The following is a 24,366-nucleotide window of genomic DNA, read 5'->3' as shown; positions in this document are numbered from 1 at the left end:
AGTAAGCAAAGGAGAAGGTAGGGAATAACAAGGCAGCCTTTGATGCTTTCCCTCCTTTCCCTCCCCTTCCCGCAGTACACACAATTTTTGTGTTGTTTTTTTTCCTCTGTGCTATTTTTCCCTCACTGCTATTGGTGCTCATGGTGGTCTGCCAAGGGAGACGAGAGCCAGCACCAGAGAAAGGCTGTGGGGGCTCAGCTCTGCCGTCCCACCTAGCCAGGTTCCACTCTGCGCCCCCCCCCCCCCCCACACACACACACACACATATCGGCCAATGAGAAGCAGGGGGGCTGGGGGAGAACAGGGGAGGGGGAAGAAGAGGGAAGTCCTACCCACAGAGCCAAAGAAAAATCTGAGGAGAAAGGAGCCGGCATTCCCATACAGCCATAACTAGCCTGTATCAGAAAGCCTTCCCTCCCCAGCTTGGATCCCCTATCTGTGGGGACCCCATCTATGAGGAAGGATCAGTGATCGACGCCCAGTGTGAGGTGAATTACAGGCCTGGGACCCTCCCCACAAGGAGGTGATGGGGCTGGTGATGCCCTAGGGGAATGTTCGCGGGACTCCCTCCATGGTGGAACTGGCTGTCCAGAAGCCACCGCCTCAGACGTCCCCATGACCATTGTGGCCTGCCGTGTTGCTGCCTCTCACCTGTAGGCGGCACTCTTTCTCCCCCATGGCCTTTTTTGTTCTGGCCACAGTGCCTTCCCCACCTTCCTCATTAAAATGGGACTGCAGAGTTGGGGCGATAAGGTCTTGTAAGGGGCTCAGTTAGCTGCTGTGCCCTCCCCCAGGAGGGGCTACAGCACTGCCCCCTGGGACTTTGCCTTTCAGTGAGGTGATTTGTTCTGGAAGGTTCTATTCTGGCTCTGCCAGTACTCTGGCTTGGGTCCATGCGCTCATCCCAGGGAAGACCCGGTAGAGCAGCCGGTCTGAAGCCCGACTTCCCTGTGGAGCCCCCCTCTGGTGATTTGTCCTCCCTCTTGTGTGTCATTTTTGGCTTTTTGAAGGAATGGCGGCTACACAAGAGAAGTTGGCTGTGGGCAGTTAAAGAAGTGAACATCTTCAGTTATGTTATCTCTGCGCCGTATCGGCCGCCACTGCCACATTACCTTGTTCTCGGTCTGTGCTAAACTCAGGGTCTGTTGAAAGTCTTTTTCTTTACAAATATGAAATCTGTTCACAAATTAACTCTTGCACATAATTAAAAGCAGCATCCTTTAAGGTGTTTATACATTAATCATGTTTACGAGTTTGTTCCATTCATGGTTCCCTGGTAGTTTTTATCTTTCTCAGAAGACAGGTCACAGCTGATTCTTTCCCATGGTAGCGATGAGAAGGTAGACCCACTGAAGAGTGTTTAATAGCTTTGGGGATGATGGGCTGGCTCCTGGAAAGCCTCAACTCTGCACACGTTTGCTGGGGTACATCTCCAGCGCTGGAAATGTATCATGAAACACAGTAAGCTAAATTAGACTATGGGCTTCCTCTTAAACATAGACTGAACCGTCAGAAGAATAGTCCCATAGTTTTCAGTATTATTCTCGGATTCATATAGAGACAGAAGGGATTTTGAAAGATCATCCAGGCCCTTCCCTTACTTCAGGCAGATCTATACAAAAACTATTCTCAAGCCATTCAAATTGTTTCATGTATGTTTTTAATTATTAAGGAAGGACATTTTAAAAGTACCTTTGGTGATTAGTATATCAATTTCCAACTTGTCAACTACTTTGAATTTTGCTCCACTTTTCAGTTAATTTCTTTGTCCAAAGTGAGAAACTGCTACTGTTCTTCATATAATAATATCCTCCCTACTTAAAATAGGTTATATTTTGTAGGCATTATACTTTAATTCGGTTCATTTTCTGTAATGTTTCTTTAATGTTCCTAATGCTTCATCATTCTCTTAAATTCTCTCCAAATTTCCCTCATCTTGCCGAACTCTTAACTAGATAAATTTTATCAAGTTAGCTGTAGATTCATCCCCTGTTTCCTTTATCTGAGTAGGTCAGACTTACATGAACTGATGCTGAGTGAAATGAGCAGAATCAGGAGATCATTGTACATGGCAACAAGATTGAGTGATGATCAACTGTAATCGACATGACTCTTTTCAACAATGAGGTGATTTAGCCCAATAGATTTGTGATGGAGAGAGCCATGGGGAGAGGGGAAGGGGGAAGGGAGAGGAAAACGCAAGTTTTTGCAAGGGTGAAATGTTCACTTTATTATGCATCAGTTCATATAACTCTTTCCAGGGTTTTTTTCCAAAAATATTAAATTGTCATTTCTTCTAGCACAATATTTCATTACAATAATATATCAGAGCTTGTTTAACCATTCTCCAATTAAATGGGCATCCCTTTGATGTCCAATTCTTTGCCTCCACAAACAAAGCTGGTATAAATTTTTGTATAAATAGATCCTTTTCCCTTTTTTTGGATATCTCTGGGATATAGATCTAGTAGTAGTCTGGATCAAAGGATACGTACAGTTTTATAACTTTTTGGACATAGCTCCAAATTACTCTCCAGAAAGGTGAATTCAGTTCACAGTACATTACTGTCCCAGTTATCCCTCATTCTCTCTGTCATTCAACATTTTCCTTTTGTCATATTATTCTGAGAGGTATGAGGGAGAGAGAAAAGTTTGGACCGCAAGATTTTACAAAAGTGAAATGTTGAATGTTGTTTTAATTTGCATTCCTCAAATCAATAATGATTTAGAGCAATTTTTCATGACTATAGGTAACTGGGGTTTTTTTGTTGTTTGTTTTTGTTTTGGGGGTGGGGTTTAGTCTAAAAACTGCTTGTGTCCTTTGCAATGGGGAATGCTATTTTTCCCTTTGATTTTTTTTAAGTGAGTGTTTTTACTATGCAATTTTGATTTTTTCATAATAGCTTTTTATTTTTCAAAATATGTGGTATGGATAATGAAAGAATTTAGGACCAAAGAATATATATTGAGCATTATAAAATGGAAAACAGATCATTTAGATTTTATAAAATAAAAAGGTTTCTGCACAAACAAAACCAGTGTGACCAAAATTATAAGGAAAACAGAAATCTGGAAGGGAAATTTGCAACAAGTATCTCTTATAAAGGCCTCATTTCTCAAATATATAGAAATTTGACTCAGTTCTCTATATATTTGAGAAATGAAGACTTTATATAATCAAAATGATCTGTTTTCCATTTTGTAATGCTCGATATAAATTCTTTGGTCCTAAATTCTTCCATTATCCATAAATCTGACAGATAAACTATTCCATGCTCTCCTAATTTGCTTATGGTATTTTGACCTTATCTTTGTATAAAATGGGAGATCTTGGTTCATAGCTAGTTTCTGGTGCATCATTTTCCAGTGTGGCAAGTAGTTTTTGTCAAATAATGAGTTTTTGTTTTAAAAGCTTGAATCTTCAGGCTTATCATATACCAGATTACTATAGTTGAATAGTATAATATAGTTTGTGCCTAATCTGTTCCAGTGATCTACCACTCTATTTCTACATCAATGGCAAATTGTTTTGATAATTATCACTTTGTAGTACAGTTTGAGATCTGGGATGGCTAGACCAATTACTTTTGCATTTTTTTTTCCCATTGATTTCCTTGGTATCCTTGAGCTTTTGTTCGGTATGTCACTCAATAAACAAATTAATTAATTTAAATAGAATTGTCATCTTTATTATAATGGCTTAGTCTACCAATGAGTAATTAATGTTCTTCCAGTTGTTTAGATCTCGTTTTATTTGTGTTTTGTAATTGTGTACATAGAAGGTCCTGAGTTTGTCTTGGCAAAGGCAGATAAACTACCAAGTGTTCATATTGTTTCCAGTTACTTTAAATGGAATTTCTCCCTCACTTGCTACGGGACTTTACTGGTAATCTATAGAAATACTGATGATTTATGTGGGTTTATTTTGAATACTTCAACTTGGTCAAAATTGTTAGTGATTTCAAGTAATTTTTAGTTGATTTTTCTAGGATTTTTAAAATATAACATCTGCAAAGAATAATAAATTTGTTTTCTCGTTGCCTATTATAATTCCTTTGATTTCTTTTTCTTCTCTTATTGATCTAGTTAACATTTCTAGTATATTAAATAATACTCATTGATCTGCCATTTATATTATTGATATAAGCAATTAGAGATATACATTTTTGCCTAAAGTCCACTTCAGCTGCATTCCTTAAATTTTAGTAGTTGTTTCATTGTTATATTCTTAATAGAAATTATCAGTTGTTTCCAATTTGTTCTTTGACCTACTTATTTTTTAGGATTAGATTATTTAATTTCTGGTTAATTTTTAATCTCTTTCTATTTATTGTCTATTATGGAGTATAATTTTTATTGCATTATGATCTAAAAAGGATGAATCACTATCTTCTAGTATCGTCTATTTCCTCTTGTAACTCATTAAACTTCTTCAAAAATTTAGATGCTATACTATTTGATGAATATATGTTTAGTATTGATTTTACTTCACTGTGTTACTTTTCATCAAGATATAGTTTCCTTTCTCATCTCTTTTAATTAGATCTGTTTTTGCTTTTGCTTTTTCTGAAATCATGATTGCTCCCCCAGCTTTCCTTTTTTTCAAGTGAAGTATAACATTCTGCTCCATCTCCTTATCTCTCTGTTTCAAATGTGTTGCTTATAAACAACACATTATAGGAGTCTGGTTTTTTATCCATTGTTGCTGTCTGCTTACATTTTATGGTAAGTTCATCCCATTCACATTTATAGTTAGGCTGTATTTCCATTCTATTTTTCCCCTATTTATTCCCCTCGTTCATTCACCTCCCATTTTTTTTCCTTCCTCAGAAGTATCTTACTGCTGTTTATCCCTTACCCAATCTACCCTCCCTTTTTTTAGTTTCTTTCCTCTACCCCCTTTTATTATTCCCATTTCTTTTTAATTCCTTATAGGGATAGATTTCTATATCCAACTGAATAGGTATATTATTCTTTTTTTTAAGCCAGGTTTGTTGAGAGTAAGGTTTAAGCTTTGCCTGCCGCTCACTGCTCCCCATCTTCACCTCCATTATAATAGCTCCTTCATGTCTCTTTTATGTACAACAATTTACCCCATTCAATTCCCTCTTCTCCTTCCAGTGCAGTTTTCTTTTCTTATACCTTTATTTTGTGTTTTGGGTAACATTCCATCCATTGTAGGTATACTTTCTGTCTGTATTCTTATTGCTTTTATAACAATAATTGAGTTACAAATATTATCTTGCCATATTGAATTTCTTATGTTTTCTCTTTCTTGTTTCTTTTTAGTCTTGTAGTTAGAAGTCAAATTTTTATTCAGCTTTGATCTTTCAATTAGGGATTTGTAGAAGTCTTTTATTTCATTAGATCTCCATTTCTTTTCCGAAAGATTATATTCAATGTATGTAGTAGGTGATTCTTGGTATAATCCTAACTCCTTTGCCTTCCAGTATATCTTATTCCAAGCCCAGTGGTTCTTTAATGTGAAAGCTGCCAAATCCTGTGTAATCCTGATTGTAGTTCTATGATACTTGAATTGTTTCTTTTTAGCTGCTTGTGGTACTTTTTGCTTGGTATGTGAACTCTGGAATTGGGCTAAATTTAAAAAAAGAAGGAAGTCAAATTAGATTATCTCTAAGGTTGTTTTCAATTCGAACTCTTTAGAATTCTACTGGACTTTAGTCATAGGAGCTACTTCCAGTCTCAACTCCAACATTCACTAACTATATATGACAAGCTCCTCATCCCTACCCCATCCTATGTTACTGGAAAGTCACTTAACCACTCTAGGTCTCAATTTCTTCATCTGTATAATGGGGATAATAATATGTGCACTGAACTCTTTGCAAGACTGTTGTGAGTCAAGTGCTATATAAATGTGAGTTACTGAGTCTTCTGGTATAAGAGGGACTGATAATAAATAAGGAAGAATAATGCTTCAGTATTAGAGATAGAGACTGGACCTCAGAGGGGATTTTGCCTGATTAGGAAGCTTCTGGCAAAACAGACTGACGCTGTCTCTGCTATGCTATATGTAGGATGGCGAGGATAGAAAGGTTATCAAGGGTCATACAGTCTGTTTGTCTTGGAGGAAAGTTGGCTTTTATGTCACGCCTCTCTATCCAACATGCCATGCTGCCTGCTTCAGTAATGATAGAGCTCAGAATCAGGCGGAGACGTAGTGAGTCAGAACAGTGCACGGGGAAGCAGGAGAGATGGCATCTGATCCCTCCAAGGGCCTTCCTGTAAGAATGCGACTGAGACCCTTGAGGTCCTTAGTTGGACCAGAGTTCCCTACACTGAAAAATGGAGAACAAATGAGATTATGCTGTTCCTGGTTGTTTTCATTTTGAGATCTCTTTTTAAAGGTAATTGGTGGATTCTTTTTTTTTCTTTTTTAATCATGGTTTCCAGGTAGTCTAATAATTCTTATTATCTCTCCTGTATCTGTTTTCTAGTTCATTTCTTTTTCCAATGAGAAATTCCATATTCTTTAAATGTTTTTGATTTTGTTTCATTCTATTTTTGTCTCAGAGTCTTCAGCTTCCAGTTATATGTTTACATGTAAAATTTTTAAGGAATTTTTGTCTTTAGTGATCTTCTTCCTTTTCCATTAGACCAACTCTGTTTTTTAGAAAAGGAGTTATTTTTCTTGGTAAAATTTTCTTCTTATCTTTTTCCATGCTACTGATTTTTTTATGATTCCCTTGTTTTAACTTTTATTTCTTTTCCCAATTTTTTCTTCTATTTATCTAATTTGCGTTTTACAGTCCTTTTTAAGCACCTCCAGGAGTTCTTTTTGAGCCTGAGACCAAATTACATTTTTTCTTTGAGACTGTGGTCCTCTTCTAATCAAGCATTGATCCTCCCTGTGGCCATAGTAGCTTTCCAAAGTCAGGTTCCTTTTGTTTGTTTTTGTTAATTTTTTTTTGCCTTTTATGTGATTTGGTGATTTTTCAGGTGAGAGTTGGGCTCTGATGCTATAATGTTTGAAGCTCCTTGTGCAGAGGCCCAGGGGCTCACTACTGGCTTTCCCTGGGCTTAATCCAAGCACAGCTGCTTGCCTACACTGGAGGGTTGACCTCCCTCCGGGCTTCCCCTGGGGGTAGGGCTTGACTACTGGCCTGACCTTGGGGACAGGGCCTCTTTCTGGCCTTGTCCTGGGAGTGGAGCCTATTTCTGGCCTGGCCCTGGGGTGGGGCTTGACTGCTGGCCAGGCCCTGGAGTGAGGCTCTTGTTGCTGGTCTGCCTCAGGAGTGGGACCCTGCTGCTGGGGTCTCTCCGGACAGACCCCAGGGGGAAAGTTCTCACCATTGCCCAACTCCAGGACTGGGCTTCACTCCTGGTCAGTAATGGGGTTACAGCCTTGTTGGTAACTTGTGCTGGATTGAGGGCCACTGTCTTCGCTGCTTTGCACTGCCTGCTCACTTGCAGAGGGGTCTGCTAGCTTTCAGGAGGCCTGAGACCAAGGGGCACCCAGGTTTGGGACCTTGCTGCTGTGAGGCTGGGACCTCCCTTCTCCTGCCCTAGGACAGCCTGAATCACTGAATGGGTGTGGCCTTAGTCAGAACCCTGTTGAAGCCCTTAGCTTAGAAAAGCCCAGGTCTCCTTGTGCATCCAGGGCCACGGCCAGCGGTCCTGATCTGTATCTGGTCCCTGAACCCTGAGGGTTCCGAGGGGAGGGGAGGCTGGTGACCTTGCCCAGACCTCCCTCACTTGCGTGTCACGGCATCGTCTCCCTGATGTCAGGGTCCTCTTGGAGAAGGAAGGGCAAGCCACCATGGTGAGGTAGACTTCCTGCTGGGCTGCTGAGCCAGATTTATTCTGAAGAGGTTTTTTTTAGTTGTTTGCAAGGGAATCTGGGAGGGAGCGTGCTGGCGCTGGCCGTGCTCAGCGGGTTGTGCCCTCCTGATATTCCTTCTGCTCTTGTGGGTGCGGATGCCCGACTCTGCCATCGTGCACTGGCTGCCCCGAACGTCTGCACCTCTCAGCAGCCTTTGGGCACGCTCATGGTGGCTTTCCCTGTCACTCCCTCAATTTGCGCTCCGAACCTCTCCCTCTTGTCATTGCTCACGGAGCGAGGCAGCTTCCTTGTAGTCACTCTCCCCTTGAGGTGCCGCCTCTTGGTTTCCATTTCCTTGCTCCCAGAGAGTGCCCACGGCTGAGCTGCGCCTGTGCACCAGCGGAGTGCCCGCAGCTACAGGGAGGCGTCTGACGCCATTCCTTTCTTCTCAGTGCGCTCTCGGCTCCGAAGTGACTGTTCGAGTTGGTGGAAACTTCTTCTTTGACCCTCAGCCTTCGGATCCCCCCGTGAACATAGTGCTGATAGCTGGTGGCGTGGGGATCAACCCCCTCCTTTCCATCCTGCTGCACCTGACCGACCTCCAGAGGCATCGGGACAAGAAGGAAGGCGGTTACGAGATGGGAAAAGTCAGGCTGTTGTTCAGTGCGAGAAACACCGACGAGTTGTTATTTAAGGTGGGTGAGTGGGGAGGTGGGGATGTCGCCCACTGCCCTGACACCCAGCGGAGCTCTTCTCTGGGATGCACAAAGTAAATCTTTGGTGCATCATAAAGCAGGGCAGGCTGCCCCCTTCTTGAGTGAGCTTGGGGGCTTATTCCTGACTGCACTGACTGTCCCGCAACTACAACCTCTGCCCCAAGTCCCGGGCACTGTAGGAGGGCCAGCCTGCCTGAACAAGTGACGCTCCTTGGTCTAAATGGACAGTTAGTCAGAAATCACATCACTGGGGTGGGCTTTGGGGCTTCACCAAAAAAAGTACAAAAGAACAGAGAGAGTTAAAGACACAAATGTGGTCAGTGAAGCCACAGCCGAATTATTTGTGCTGGAGAAAAAGCAATCCCAGGAGTATGCAATACGCCTGTTAGCATATCCATATTTCAACTAAAGCCAAAGAATGCAGTGCATTTTAAAGGCTCTGGCCTGCCGGGCTGCAAACAATATGTCTACATAAAGAGGGAGGAGGGGAGCCGGGGTGTGGGCAGATGTGGAGAGCCTGCTTAGCATGGCCAGGGGAGCGGGGGTGATTGCGCACATCTGCTGGGATTCCTCCAACTGTGGTGTAACTGAGTATGTTTAACATTCCAGAAGAGCATTCTCAATTTAACAAGTGAATTTCCTGGGAAAGTCAGGTGTAATTTCTATGTCACACAGCAGACTACAGAAATCAGTGAAGAGCTTCAGCCGTATGTCACCGGTGAGTATGGCGCACAGACCTGCCCTAAGATGTGCCGGCCATTCAGGCCAGAGATTGGGTAGTTGTTGTGGTGGTCAACAATGGAGCAAACTTTAGTTTGTTTTTTATTAAATTTATTTATTTATTTATTTATTTTTAAGCATTCCTTCTTGGGGCTGGGGGGGAGAAGAGGAACCAAGTTAAGTGATTTGCCCAAGATCACATCCACTGGTAGGTGTCTGAAGTTGGATTTGAACTCAGGTCCTCCTGACTCCGGGAGTTGTACTCTACCTACTGTCACCTTAGCTGTTCCACATTTTTAAAAAATTATTTAAAATTTTATTTTTATTTTCAAAATTTACTTTTTTCATTCTTTTAAAATTTCGACTTCTAAATTCTCTCCTTCCCTTCCACTCCTTCCCCTATCCACTGAGAAGGCAAAAAATATATTAATTACACATTTCAAAGAGCAGCTAAGTTGCATAGTAGATGGAGTACTGAGCATGAAGTCAAGAAGCCTCATTCATGGTCGTGTTTGCCTCAGTTTCCTCATTTGTAAAATGCAAACTAATCCAGTATCTTTGCCAAGAAACCCCAAATGGGTCCCAGAGAGACTCAAACACAATTGAACAATGCTTGAGCAACATACATATGAAATCAGGTAAAACCTATTTCCATATCAATGAATGAACAAATAGATAAAGTGAGAAGATTATACTTTAGTTAGCACACAGAGAAGTTCATCGATTCTTTCTGTGGAAGTGAATAGCATTTTTCATCATGAGTCTTTTGGAATTGTCTTATTAGAAGTTTTCCACAGTCAATTATCGTTGCAACATTGCTGTTACATATTCTTATTTCACTTTGCATCAGTTTATATAAGTCTTGCTGTTTTTTTTCTGAAAATACCCCTTGCCATCTTTTATAGTACAGTTAGAATTCCATCACAATCAGATAACACAACTTGTTCAACAACCATTCCCCAACTGATGGGCATCCCCTCGATTTCCAATGATTTGCTGCCACAAAAAGAGCTGCTAAAAATATTTTGAAACATAAGTTCTGAAGGTTTCTTTATCTCTTTGGGATATAGACCTGGTAGTGATATCACAGGATGCAAGAATGTGCAGAGTTTTATAGCCCTTTGGACATATTTCCAAATTGTTCTCCAGAGCAGTTGGACCAGTTCACTATTCTATCTGTAGTTCAGCAGTGTACCTTTTTCCCCCTTATCTTCTCAAACATTTGTCGTTTTAGTTAGTGTGAGGTGGTACTTCGAGTTATTTTAATTTTTATTTTTACTAATCAATATGCATTTTCACATGTTTAATAGATAGCTGTGATTTGTTCTTCTGCAAACTGCTTGTTCATATTCTTTGACATTCATCAATTGAGGAATGACCCTTATTTTTATAAATTTGTCTCAGTTCCCTATGTATTTAAGAAATAAGGCCTTTATCACAGAAATTTGCTATAAAAATGTTTGATATTACTTCATTGTCAGTGGTAGCTTTTAGCAAAAATGTAGTTTCCCTGATTTTCCCTTTCATTTAGTAGTTGGTCTGCACTTGTGACTGCTACCACACCCCCCCCCCCTTTTTTTTAAACTTCATTTGAAGCAAAATAAATTCTGCTCCAGCCCTTTATTTTAACTCTGCATGTGTCTTTCTATGTCAAGTATATGTCCTATAAACAATATTGTTGGGTTCTGGTTTCTAATCTATTCTGCTGTCTGCTTTCATTTTATGGAAGAGCTTAATTCTATTTCCAGTTCACAATTATGCTTAGTAACTGTATATTTCTCCCCATCCCATTTTCTTCTTTTATTCTTCCCTCTCTTTTTATCCCATCCTTCTTAAAAAATCTTATTATGCTTCTAACTGCTTCTTCCCTTAATCCGTCCTCCTTTTTGTCAGCTCCTGCCCATTTTTTCTCATCCACTTCCCCTTTTCTTGTTGAATTAAGATAGATTTCAGTACTCAAAAGGTGTGTGTGTAGTCTTCTTTGAACTAATTCCAATGAAAATGAGGTTCAACCATTGCCTGCCTCGCCTCCCCTCCCCCCATTTTCTTCTCCACTATATTTTCTTCCTCGTACATCTCTTTATGTGAGAGAATTTTCCCCATTCTGCCTCTTCCTTCTCTCAATATTTCCATCTTTCTTACCCTTCTTTTGGAAGATCATTTCCAACAATCAACTTACATCCATGTCCTCTGTCTTTTTAAAGTCTTACTGCCCTAGTGATGATAAACTTCTTTGAAGTTACAGGAATCATTTTCCTATGTAGAAATACAAATGGTTTAATCTTATTGAATTCCTTGTGATTTCTCCTTCGTGCTTGTCCTTTTATGCATCTCTTGAGTCTTATATTGAAGGTCACATTTTCTTTTATTTAATTAAAAATGATTTTTTTTTTTAAATTTTGATAATTGCTTTTAATTTTCAAAGTACATGCAAAAATACTTTTAAAAATTCACTCTTGCAAAACCTTATGTTCCAAATTTTTCTTCGTCCCTTCCCTCTACTCTTCTTCTGTAGACAGCAAGTAATCCAATATTAAATAAACATGTGCAGTTGTTCTATACATATTTTCACGTTCATTATGCTGCATAAGAAAAATCGGTTCAAAAAGAAAAAAATGAGAAAGGAAAAAAAAAAGCAAAGAGGGTGAAAATACTTTGTGCTTTGATGCACATTCAGTCCCCACACTCATCTCTCTAGATGCAGATGGCTCCTCCATCACAAGTCTATTGGAATTGTTCACCTGGTTTTATTCCCTTCACTTAGCATCAGTTCATGTGAGTCTCTCCAGGCCTCTCTAAAATCATCCTGCTGGTCGTTTTTTAAAGGACAATAATATTACATAACATTCATACACCATAACTTATTCAGCCATTCTCCAATTGATGGGGTTCCACTCAGTTTCCAGTTTCTGCCATAAACATTTTTGCACATCCGAGGCCCTTTCTCTTCTTTAAGATCTCTTTGGGTTATAAACCTAGTAGAGACACTGCTGGATCAAAGGGTGTGCACAGTTTGGCCCTTTGGGCAGAGTTCCAAATTGCCTTTCAGAGTGGTTGAATTAGTTCACAGCTCCACCAGCAATGTATTAATATCCTACATCCCTTCCAACATTTATTATTATCCTACAAAGGGGGAGTATCTCAGAATTGGTTTAATTTGTATTTTTAACCAATAGTGATTTAGATAATTTTTTTCATATGACTAAAGATGGTTTTAATGTGTCTAAAAATTGCCTTTTCATATGCTTTGACGATTTACCAATTGGAGAATGGCTTGTGTTCTTATTAAACTTGAATCCTCTATACATTTTAGAACTAAAACCCTTATCAGAATTCTTAAATGTAAAAACTTTTCCCCAATTTTCTGCTTCCCTTTTTGGTTCAATTGGTTTTATAAAAACTTGTATAAAACTTTTAAATTTAACATAATCAAAATTATCCATTTTATATTTCATAATGTTCTGTAGTTCTTCTTTGGCCATAAGTTCCTTCCTTCTCCACAGATCTAAGTGGTTACATTTTCTTATCAGCTCTAAACTTTTTCTTCAGGTATGCTTGAAAGTCCTCTGTTTCATTGTCTATTCTCCAGAAGGATCTTACTCAGTTTTGATAGATAAGTTATCCTTTAATTCTAAATCCTTTGACCTTCTGAATATCATTTTCCAAGTTCTCTGCTGCTTTAACATGAACACTGCTAAATCTTATGTGATCCTTACTGTGATTCCATGATATTTGAGTGGTTTCTTTCTGGCTGTTTAAAGTATTTATTTTGTTCTTGAATTCTGTAATTTGACTATAATATAAGTGGGAGTGTTCACTGTGGAGTTTCTTTCAGGAAGTGATAGATGAATTCTTTTAATTTCTATTTTATCCTCTGAATCTTAAGTTATTGGGACTGTATTGTGATGTGTAGGCTCTTTTTTGATCATGGTTTTCTGGTAGTCTAATAATTCTTAAATTATCTCTTCTTGATCTCTTTTCCAACTCTTATTTTTCCCTGTAAGACAGTTCACATTTTCTTCTATTTTCTTATTCCTTTGACTTTGAATTTTTTTGTTTCTTGATGTCTCGTGGAATCATTAGCTTCCAGGAACCCAGTTCCAATTTTCTTTCTTTCTTTTTTTTTTAATTAAAGCTTTTAATTTACAAAACATGCATGGGTAATTTTTCAACAGAGAGTGTGAGAATGCTGTTTCCATATTCCTTTCTCTGGGTGAAGTTGGCACTCTCTTTGTTACTGAACAAGTGGCATCCAGTTCTAATTTTTTAAGTGATCGTTTGTACCTCCCTCTCCTCCCTCCCTTCTTCTCTCTCTCTCTCTCTCTCTCTCTCTCTCTCTCTCTCTCTCTCTCTCTGTATCAATGTATATATATATATATATATATATATATATATATATGTATAGATCTATATCTATATATATCTCACATTTCTTTTCCCAATTTTTCTTCCACAACTCATCTCTTTCTTGAAGGCTTGTAGGAATTCTTGTTGACATTGGGTCCAATTAGCATTTTCATTTGATTTTTTTATTTTTTTAACTTTTCACCCTATCTTGGGCTTCTCTTATCACTGCAGTGAGTACTTTTTTATGGTGAGGCTCCTTTTTTGTTTGCTCCTTTTTGCATCCTGTTTCTTGACTGAATTTCATGTTGAGGTTGGCCTCTGCCCCCTGGGGGTGGGGAGGCCCCATGCCAAACTTCAGGCCTTTTTGTGCTGCTGTTTTCATAGTTCTGGAGACAGGCGTGGGATTCGGTGCCCGTGTTGTGTGGTCTGGGGAGAGGTGGGGCTGTGGTCCCGAGCTGCCTTGTGGACCCTAGATTTGCCCATCAGAGCCTGCTCCTCCCAGGGCCAGCAGAGGGCCCCCTCTGATCTTTGACCACTTGTGCGGCCCCCACCGACCTCTCCTGGTGCTGCAGACTTCTCTTGCCAATTTTCTTGGGCCCAGAAAGACCTGGCCTCGATCTTGTTGGCTCTGCTGCTGCTCCAAAATGGGGTTTGAGCAGCTGTTTTAAAGTTGTTTGGAATGCTGGGAGAGTCCACCTGGGTTCTGCCCCCAGAGCTTCCGTTATTTTAGAAGCAGTTGGAAGTTGTGAAGAGGCTTATAAAGTGTGCTGGCTCCCCCTCCTGGCTGTAAGGCACATGGCAGTTTCTGCCCTCCCTTGGATCTTGTGGCCTTGGTCACCACACTTGGATGGGGACTGCAGAGCCTTGCAGGCCCACAGGCCCCCCCCCCCACAGGCCCGTGCTGGCCCAACAAGCCCCCCCACGCCCTGCCCCGGGACTGTCTCCCCATCAGGCTCCTTGAGGGCCACTCTGAGCTGCTCGTGTTCTCTCTCTTGTCAGAGGGGAGGATCCCCCACCAGGAGCTGGAGGAGCACATCTTGGAGGACACTCTCTTTTTCCTCTGTGGCCCGCCCTTCATGATAGAACACTTCTCTCAGCACCTGCAAGCCCGCAGGGTCCCCAAGGAGCACATCCGTTTTGAGAAGTGGTGGTAGCCGGCGAGGCGAAGGAGAGAGATGGCTGCTGGCTCAGGCCCGTGAGCGGGACCGGGTCTGTGCTGTGTGCTGAGGCCGCGGGCCTCCCTGCTGCTGCCCCGACACCGCCCAGCGAGGCGACTCCTGACAGGGGGGAGGAAGGAGGAGTGGGTGTGTGCGGGACGGAGACGACGAGATCTGCGCGGAGGGAGTCACTGACGACCACGTGTGGGCGATAGCTGCCTGAAACGGGTCCTTGAGAACTCCTCAACAATGTTTCTAAGGGCCCCCCCCCACGCTGATTCAGCATTGATTTTTTTTGTTCTTTTTCCCAGAGGGTGAGGGTGGACAGGAAATGATTTTCTATTTTATCCCTAAAAAATCTGAAAACCATTGAATTTGTGTGTGAAACACTGACTGTAAAAATTTTCTATTTTTACCAAAAAACTTGTGATTTTATGTGCAATAAAACTCACATTTTTAATCAGGTATTTTTCAGCAGCACAAGTAGAAGTTTAATTTTACCCTGAAAATCCGTTTGCTTAAAATGCCTCAGACTGCCCAGTTCTGCAGCAGCCCGGCTTCTTGGACCTTGGCCTTGTCCTGAGGAGCCCAGGAAAGTTGGGTGTGGGAGGCAGAAGTTGCCGCGACGACAAGTGCTGCTGCCTTTGCTTTCTCGTCACTAAGCGCGGGAGTCTCCCTCCGTGCCTCGGCCACCACCCTGGCCACACGGGTCTGGGAGTGAGGGCGGAGCCAGAGGAAGAGACGTGTCCTTCCCAGCCGCGGAGCCGGCTCGAGCTTTATGGCTGGATCCTCCTCTCATAGTCCCCTGTTATTGGAACGCCTCCAAAAGAAGGGTCCCAAAGCCTAACTTGGCCCCCCTGTCCATCCCAGCCAGCAGTAGTGATGGCCACATGCCCTGGGACCCTGAAGGGATCAGCAGGGCCGTAAGCCCCTCCTGCTCCTGCTCACTCTTGGAGCAGGAGCCGGGAAGGAGAGTCACAGCTGGGCGGTGGCCACCATTGTGGTCTTTGATGGGCACTGGAACCGAGGCGACAGTTTCCTTGGGAAGCCCCCGTTAGTGACTCGGCTTACTTTGGACATAGAGGGTGAGCCCTTTTGAGGAAGGCACAAAAGCCGAGCTTGGGTTACGGTGCCTCCGGCCCCAGCCCCTGGGTGACCACTGTATTTGGGGGGTCTGGGAGTACTCTTTCCAAGTGCAGATTGGAAACCGTCCACACTGTCTTAAAAAAAAATGAGATCTTTTATTCTTACACCACTTTCATTTCTAAATACACCCCTCTCTTCCCCAGTCCAGTGAGTCTTCCCTTACAACAAAAAATAAAAAGAAACAAATTAACGTCTTTTTTTGTCTGCTGTGACAGTGTCCCACAGCACCCCACCTCTGCAATAAAGAGGAAGGGCATCTCTTCTTCCACCCTTGGCCCGGGTACCCCCAGGAGCTCTGTTGAGGGGCAGCCCGCTGGATTCCTGGCCCGGTCGCTGGGCCCCATGGTGTGCATGGGTCCAAGATACGTTGGCCACGGGCTGCGCAGGTGTGAGCCACGGCCTGGACAATCGTCTTCCTCCAAACGGTTTTTCGTGGCTGGTCCTAAGTTGTGAGTGACGGCAGATCACACACGCAGGAGTCAACCCTGACTTGGGGCACAATGTGGACAGAGGGCACCATTTACTTAGTAAATAGCCACTGGGCAAATGTGCTTCAGAGCCAGCAGTCTGCTGGTCTATGAGAGGAGCCTCGTGGCCCTTGTGGATCAGAGGGCAGAAAAGGCTGCCACAAATGCTATAATCTCCTTAAGTGACAGCTTCTGGCCCCCGGCCTGTCTGAGCTCAGCAGCATCTCGGCAGGGGAGTTCACATACTTAGTCAAACATAATTACTGAGGAACAAGGTTGGGTGCCCTCAAAGAGCTTATTGTCTAGTCCTGCAGCCACATTCAAGTAGAGACGGGAGGCGCTGAACTGTCCGTGAGGATCCCCGCAGTCCACACAGAGTGATTTAGAGACCACACATTACCGTCATCTGGGTTCTTTTGTATTCTTATTTATACGGTCAGATATTTTCCAATTACATTGTAGTGTGGTTTGGGCTGCAACCAGAAGGGTTGGGCTCATGGAGGCCACATGTTGGTCCAGTCTAGTTCATGTTCATGTCAAAGACAATGATGGGCAGTGGACAGAGCATCAGCCCCGGAGTCGAGAGCACCCGACTGCAAATCCGGCCCAAGACTTTTTTTCTTTTTCTTTTTCTTTTTTTTTTTTTGAGTCTGGGGTTAAATGACTTGCCCAGGGTCACACAGCTAGGAAGTGTTAAGTGTCTGAGACCAGATTTGAACTCGGGTCCTCCTGAATTCAAGGCTGGTGCTCTATCCACTGCGCCCCCTAGCGGCCCCTCAGCCCAAGACTTAACACTTGTTAGCTGTGTAACCCTCACAAAACTCACCAAAAAAACAAAAACAAAAAACCCTGATAATGAGAAACTCAGTAAGTAAAGGATTTTCTCCTTATCCAGCCAATTGGCTAGGTCTTCCTGGCCAAAGCCCGTTTTTAGGGCCCATTTCCTTTTTGGGAAGCCATGGCGTTAGCCCACCAGGTACCACCTGCCTCAACATACTTGGATCTGACAGGATGGTGAGTGCTTTCTAGAACTCGGACAGACTGCCCAGTAGCCTTGCAGAGAGCAGACACAATCCAGGAAGGGAGTCCCTCCTCCTTGCAAGTCTTCACAAATCCCATATTGCCAGATAATTATTATTTTAGGATAAAGACGATACACTGGATGAGTGACCTATTCTATTGGAGTCCAAGTAGACACGTTCTTAAGATGGGAAGGTTTTTGTGAACTTCTGAACAGCATTGCTCTGAGGAGCGATATTATAATGTAATTATGTTATAATAATATATTGTAAGTATATTATCCCTGACAGTTGTAGGGGGTGGTCTCCGCACGCATATGTGTATGTGTAATTATGTGCGTATCCAAGAACTGTCACGTTCCCCATTTCACCTGCTCCTGACAAGCTTGGGCTGTAGGTGTTTTCTCTGAACAGAAAACAGTTCCCTCAAATTCCTGTCTTTACGGTCTGGGTTATTATAAATATTTATGTTCTGATAATTTAGCATGACAGCTCATTTTACTTTAAATGAAGCTAAAAAGGTGGTTTTATGTTGTTTTTTTTAGAGAGGAGGAGAGTCCTTCCTGGCCCTGGTATTACATGATTACTTATTTACATGAAACCTAAAAAAATCAGCGGTCACATTTGTATGTGAAGACGGTGCTGCTGACTCAAAGATCCAGAGTATTTCCTGCCGTGGCCCTGCCCTTTCAGACACCTGGCCTTCCCTTTCAAAGCCCCCAGCATCCGTGCGAAAGGCGCACTTGGGCTGGTGAAATCGGCTTCTCGAGAGGTCACATCAGGTACAGAAGGGTCTCTTCCTCGTCAGCCAGGGATGGAGTTCATGGAATGACCTGGAGGCACCCGAGTTGTCCTGGCTCACCCTTTTATAGATGGGAAAGCTGCAATGTGGGGAAGTTACCCAGCGAGGTAAGTGTCTGGGACTGGATCGGACCCAGCCTTCCCTTCTCTAACCTGCTGCCCTTCCCATTGCACTGCTGTGGTGGGCCCTGCCTGGGACCTGATGTCAGGAAAGTTTGAATCCTGCCTCCAACACTTACCAGCTGGGTGCCTCTGGGTCCCAGTCACTAAATGTGATCGAGCCTCAGTTGCCCTTTCTATGAGATGGGTATAATAGCACCCACCTTGTAGGGTTTTAGTGAGGATCAAGTAAGATCAATCACTCAGCAATTATTAAGCATCTGCTCCGTGCTATGGACACAAGTACAAGGAGTGAAATAATTTCTGATCATGAAAAGCTTCCATTCGACTGGTGATGGAGAGAACCATCTCTGTCCAGAAAGAAAACACGGGACTGAATGTGGATCACAACGTAGTGTTTGTACCTTTTTTTGGTTGTTTGCTTGCTTTTTCTCATTTTTTTGCTTTTTTGACCTGATTTTTCTTGTGTAGCATGATATATGTGGAAATATGTACAGAAGAATTGCACATGTTTAACACGTACTGGATTGCTTCTTGTCTAGGGAAGGGGGGAAGGGAGGGAGAAAAACTTGGAATGCAGTTTTGTAAGGGTGAATGTTGTAAACTCTCTTTGCATGTATTTTGAAAATTAAAAGCAGTTATTAAAAAGAAAAAGGAAAGTTTCCATTCTGGTGGATACAGCAAATTCACATAAAACCACACGGCACAGATGTAAAGTTAAAACCAGAAACAGGCCAGGAAGTTTGGGAGCCAGGGAAGATCAGGAGAGGCTCCATACTTCAAGAGGGCGGTGCATGAGCTACATCTCAAAGGAAGGAGAGGGATTCTCTGAGATAGAAGGAAGGAGGGATTGTATTCCAGAAACGGGGTCTTTACAAGGCTTAAAGCACTGTACAAATGGGAATGTTATATTCTGCTATTTGGCTATGTCTGTCTGCCCAACCATGAATCACAAAACCCTGGAATCTGTAGAATCCTTGGGGCTTGTCCGCTCTCACAGGTCACTCTGCCTCTCGGATCCCTGTGCAAGTTAACGGGAAAGGTGGGAGCATTAACTACCTGGGGCCGCCCAGCTGGACAAAGCCAGAGTTGGCGTCCCGGCTTCCCGACCCTCGTCTCAGTTGGGGCTCTCTCCCTGGCACCGAAAGCACCAGGGTTCCTGCTACCCCAACCTCCAAAAGCCCCGTTTAAGCGACTCACTTGGAGCTTGCTCAACAACATAAAACAAAACGATGTTCAAATGGTTTTGTTTGTTAGAAAAGGCTGCATCCAGAGCATTCTGATGACGGCGTCGTCCAGTTTGAGAGATGCTGTAACTGGACATTGTAACTGGAAGGAACCATGGAGGCGATCTCATTCACTCACAGGCAGGAGACAGATGTGGCTCCTTCCTTGTGGTCACACGAGTCTAAATGATCCCAGAGCCTCTGACCAGAGCCTCTGGACATACCTAAAAATGATTGAAGTAAGAGCTTCATGGAAAGAGCCTCGGCTTCCACTCACTGCCCCAGGCTTCCTCAGGCTCCTCCTTGCTAAGGGCATTTAAGGGCCCTTACTCCATCCCCAAACTCCAGTGATACTGTGGTGGAAGTACCGTGGGAGATGATCAGGGATGTTGTGGACTTCAAGCCCTGGGATTATTAACGCTGAGTCAATAACCATAGGCAATTTATTACACATTTGTAAAATGAAAGGATTGGACTAATAAGATGACCTTCGCGGTCCCTTCCAGCTCTAAATCAAGGAGCCTATTACTTGTTGCCATCTTTATACCAAACAGTTAAAAAAAGAAAACAATAGATTGTAGCCAAAAGGAATTTTGTTTGAAAGGAACTTAATTAAATTGGCAAGGAGGAATGGACCCACATTTAACACCACATACTAAGATTAGATCAAAATGGGTCCGAGATTTAGGTATAAAGAACGAAATCATAAATAAATTGGAGGAACATGGGATGGTTTACCTCTCAGACTTGTGGAGGAGGAAGGAGTTTGTGTCCAAGGGAGAACTAGAGACCATTATTGATCATAAAATAGAAAATTTTGATTACATCAAATTAAAAAGTTTCTGCACAAACAAAACTAATGCAAACAAGATTAGAAGGGAAGTAACAAATTGGGAAAACATTTTTACAGTTAAAGGTTCTGATAAAGGCCTCATCTCCAAAATATACAGAGAATTGACTTTAATTTATAAGAAATCAAGCCATTCTCCAATTGAAAAATGGTCAAAGGATATGAACAGACAATTTTCAGATGATGAAATTAAAACTATTTCCACTCATATGAAAGTGTTCCAAAATACTACTGATCAGAGAAATGCAAATTAAGACAACTCTGAGATACCACTACACACCTGTTAGACTGGCTAAGATGACAGGAACAAATAATGATGAATGTTGGAGGGGATGTGGGAAAACTGGGACACTGGAATTATGGAATTATGCCCAAAAAGTTATCAAAATGTGCATACCCTTTGACCCAGCCATACTACTACTGGGCTTATATCCCAAGGAAATACTAAAGAAGGGAAAGGGACCTCTATGTGCCAGAATGTTTGTGGCAGCCCTTTTTATTGTAGCTAGAAGCTGGAAGATGAATGGATGTCCATCAATTGGAGAATGGTTGGGTAAATTGTGGTATATGAAGGTTATGGAATATTATTGCTCTGTAAGAAATGACCAACAGCATGAATACAGAGAGGCTTGGAGAGACTTACATCAACTGATGCTGAGTGAAACGAGCAGAACCAGAAGATCATTATACACTTCAACAATGATACTGTACGAGGATGTATGCTGATGGAAGTGGAAATCTTCAACATAGAGAAGAACTAATCCAATTCCAATTCATTAATGACGGACAGAATCAGCTACATCCAGAAAAGGAATACTGGGAAATGAGTGTAAACTGTTATTTTTACCTTCTGAATCCAATTCTTCCTGTGCAACAAGAAAGTCGGTTCTACACACATATATTGTATCTAGAATATACTGTAATATAATTAACATGTATAAGACTGCTTGCCATCTGGGGGAGGGGGTTGGGGGAGGAAGGGAAAAAATCTGAATAGAAGTAAGTGCAAGGGATAATGTTGTAAAAAATTACCCATGCATATGTACTGTCAAAAAAAAAAGTTATAATTATAAAATAAAATTAAAATTAAATAAAAAAAAATAATTGGCAAGGAGGAGTTGCCATTAAAAAACGAAAAGGGACTGATCTTATCTGCAAGAGAGACTAAGGTGGCCCGCTCTCTGGATTAAGATTGCTGGGATCCACCTAGTTCCTCAGACTTTCATTAACTGACATTTTGTCCTTCAGAAAGACTTGAAAAAAGAGCTCGGCTTCACGTTTGTACAATGACCGAGCTTCCTTGTGTTTGTTCCCACTTTATAGACCTTCATAAGGTGACAGCAATAGGAACCCTTAACCTGGGATCCTCTGGCTGATTTCGGGATTCCCACCAACTTGGAGGCAGAAAAGGTGAAATCTTTCTTTTCATTAACCTCTGAAACTGAACATTTCCTTCGGCTATTTAAAAACATGCTTCTGAAGAAGCACAAAGGCTCCTCCAGACTGCTCGAGAGGTCCCCGACATGAACGGTCAAGGAGCTCTGCCACATAGGAATAATTCCACAACAAATGAATTATCAGGGATTATGAAAATGCTGCTCTTTTACCCTTGGACCAGTACAAAGAAACGGATCCCAAAACACATAAATTCTGAAAAGACACAGCCAGTAGTAGGCAGTGGTTCTGCATATAGAACTCTCTCACACACTGTCTGTTTCTCTCAGTATATCTGTATGTATGTGGATATTTCACGTGTGGATGCGCCCATCTATCTACATATGTCTATATATGTACGTGTCTGTCTACGTATCCACGAGTAAGCATAGAGGGGAGATCTTTCACAAATACCTTATTCCAAATGAGTGAAAAAGCCTTTCTTATTGCCAAGTCCTCTGCTAAATGTTTTTCCAAAAAGAAAATTAATCCTAGTGCTTAGCACATAAAAGGCATTTAATGAATGTATATTGGCTGATGGATTATATTCTAATGGGTGAAGACAGTCCACACAGGGAATGGTAACTAGGGAACAGAATTATGGAGAAGGAGAAAGTGGGAATGAGAGCAGGATCTGGGAGGAGGGGGAGGAGGGATGAATTGCCTGCAGGATCTTCTGAATGTCCTCCCCAATAGCAAATCTTTTTCCTTGGAGAACTGATTTCATCAGAGGAACAAGAGGCGTGACCAAAGCTGAATTATCCTCTTTTTAGCCAAAAAAATAGGTGTGACTATTATTGAGACTCTTTCTAAATTGGATTTTCCATCTCGAACAGGCGCCTTGAACAGGCTGCCTCACTTTTTAGATTCCAGAATTTCATCTTCTGAGTTCTTTTTGGGTTTTTTTTATTTGTTTGTTTTTTGTTTTTTATTAATTTTATAATTCTAACATTTTTGACAGTACATATGCATGGGTAATTTTTTTACAACATTATCCCTTGTACTCCCTTCAGTTGCGAATTTTTCCCCTCCTTCCCTCCACCACTCCCTGCCCCCGCCCCCTCTCCCCCCGTCGATGGCAGGCATTCCCATACATATTAAGTATGTTATAGTATATGCTAGATACAAAATATATGTGCAGAACCAAAATTTGTTGTTGTTGTTGTTGCAAAGGAAGAATTGGATTCGGAAGATCATCTTCTGAGTTCTTATCTGACCTCAGACACTTACTAGCTGTGTGACCCTGGCAAGTCATTTCGTCCTGTTGCCTCTGTTCCCTCATCTGTAAAATGAACTGAAGAGGGAAATGATGAACCATTCCAGTATCTGTCAGGAAAACCCCAAATGGGACACAAAGAGTCTTAGGATTGACATGTTACCAAACAACTACATATATAGCTAGCTCTAGTGTTTGCAAAGCACTTTATCATGGACCTTCTTGGAGAGGCAGGGTAGCATAATGGATAGAGCGCTAAAGTTGGAGCAAGGAAGTTCTTCGTTTGGATCTAGCCTCAGAGACGTGCCGACTGTGGAACACGTCACAAACCTAGGACTTCTTTCCTACTGTGAAATGACTGGCCCAGGATTCTAATTTAACTATAAACAATATTATGATCCCATGACAATAAGAGCTGGCGTATGTATACGTGTGCGTGTGCGTGTGTACATAAAACACAACCAGTGGGCAGTGGTTCTGCATATAGCTCTTGCTCTGGATGTGGAAATAGCACGTGTGGATGCACACATTTATATACATATGAGTGTATATAGTAGCCACAAATAAGCATATGTGGGTAGGTCTTTCACTGAAGTCTTTCACAAATACTTATTGTGAATGAGTGAAAAAGTGTGTGTATATTTGTGTGTGTGTGTATATATATATATATATATATATCTGTTCTAGGATCATTATATGTATGTGTGTATATTAATTATGCATAGATAGGTCTACATTTGTGTGTATATAAAATTTATGTATGTATGGTTTTTTTCATTCAAGTTCCATGTTCATCTCCCCTCTGCCCCCCCTCCTCCCCCCACTTGAGAAGCTTATTAATTATTGGGCTCGCTCTGGTTACTCCATGGACTTGAAAATGATAAAATTGCCCATCTCCGAGAAGAGTTGATAAAGACGTCGCGTAAGCGGCTAATTAGCTGGATCCCATTTTCTCTCCTTTTTTGGCCCGCAGGAATAATGCCTAATCACGGGGTGCGCACACTGAGCTCCGGAAGGGGGGTAATTTTCCATCATTTTCTGGAGAAAGGGTTAATGGCGCTGAGACCTGCTGCAATCACAGCTTCGTGAAGGCAGCAGCGCTGGCCAGGCCACTTCTTTGTTCCGGGAAATGGCCTCTTCTCCCCCGACAGCGGCCTCAGAAGGAACAGCCAAAGCCTGCTGCTGAGAAAGCCGGCATGGCTGCGTCTGCCCAGTCTATGCCCGTGTTGCCCAGCCGCCCGGCCCCAGGCCCGCCCTCCTGGTGTCCATCCTTCCGGTGTCCGTCCTTCCCTGGTCACAAAGGACGGACGTCCGTACCCACAGAGATGAAACTTTACTCGGGAAGCCCCGTCCCCCCGACGCTG

The 24,366-nt window shown here is 42.3% G+C and overlaps 1 protein-coding gene across 5 annotated transcripts in view; it reads left to right on the top strand.

Annotated features, from left to right (window-relative positions):
- The window catches only part of OXNAD1 (oxidoreductase NAD binding domain containing 1), a 45,260-nt gene extending 27,205 nt beyond the window's left edge, over positions 1 to 18,055 (top strand). For 4 of the 5 annotated variants that reach the window (XM_074270111.1, XM_074270109.1, XM_074270113.1 and 1 more), the window contains 3 exons: positions 8,236 to 8,478; positions 9,109 to 9,217; positions 14,566 to 15,190. In XM_074270111.1, coding sequence (XP_074126212.1) covers positions 8,236 to 8,478; positions 9,109 to 9,217; positions 14,566 to 14,720 — 507 coding nt within the window. In that variant the 3' untranslated portion in view covers positions 14,721 to 15,190. Of the gene's footprint in view, positions 1 to 8,235; positions 8,479 to 9,108; positions 9,218 to 14,565; positions 15,191 to 17,900 lie in introns of those variants that run through there. The other variant, XM_074270112.1, reaches the window with a different exon arrangement.
- Positions 18,056 to 24,366: the final 6,311 nt, after the last annotated feature.

The sequence above is a fragment of the Sminthopsis crassicaudata genome, chromosome 5, assembly GCF_048593235.1.
Source record: "Sminthopsis crassicaudata isolate SCR6 chromosome 5, ASM4859323v1, whole genome shotgun sequence".
Classification (NCBI taxonomy): Eukaryota; Metazoa; Chordata; class Mammalia; order Dasyuromorphia; family Dasyuridae; genus Sminthopsis; species Sminthopsis crassicaudata.
The sequence above is the reverse complement of the archived record's forward strand: the minus strand, read 5'-3'. Positions and strand labels throughout refer to the sequence as shown.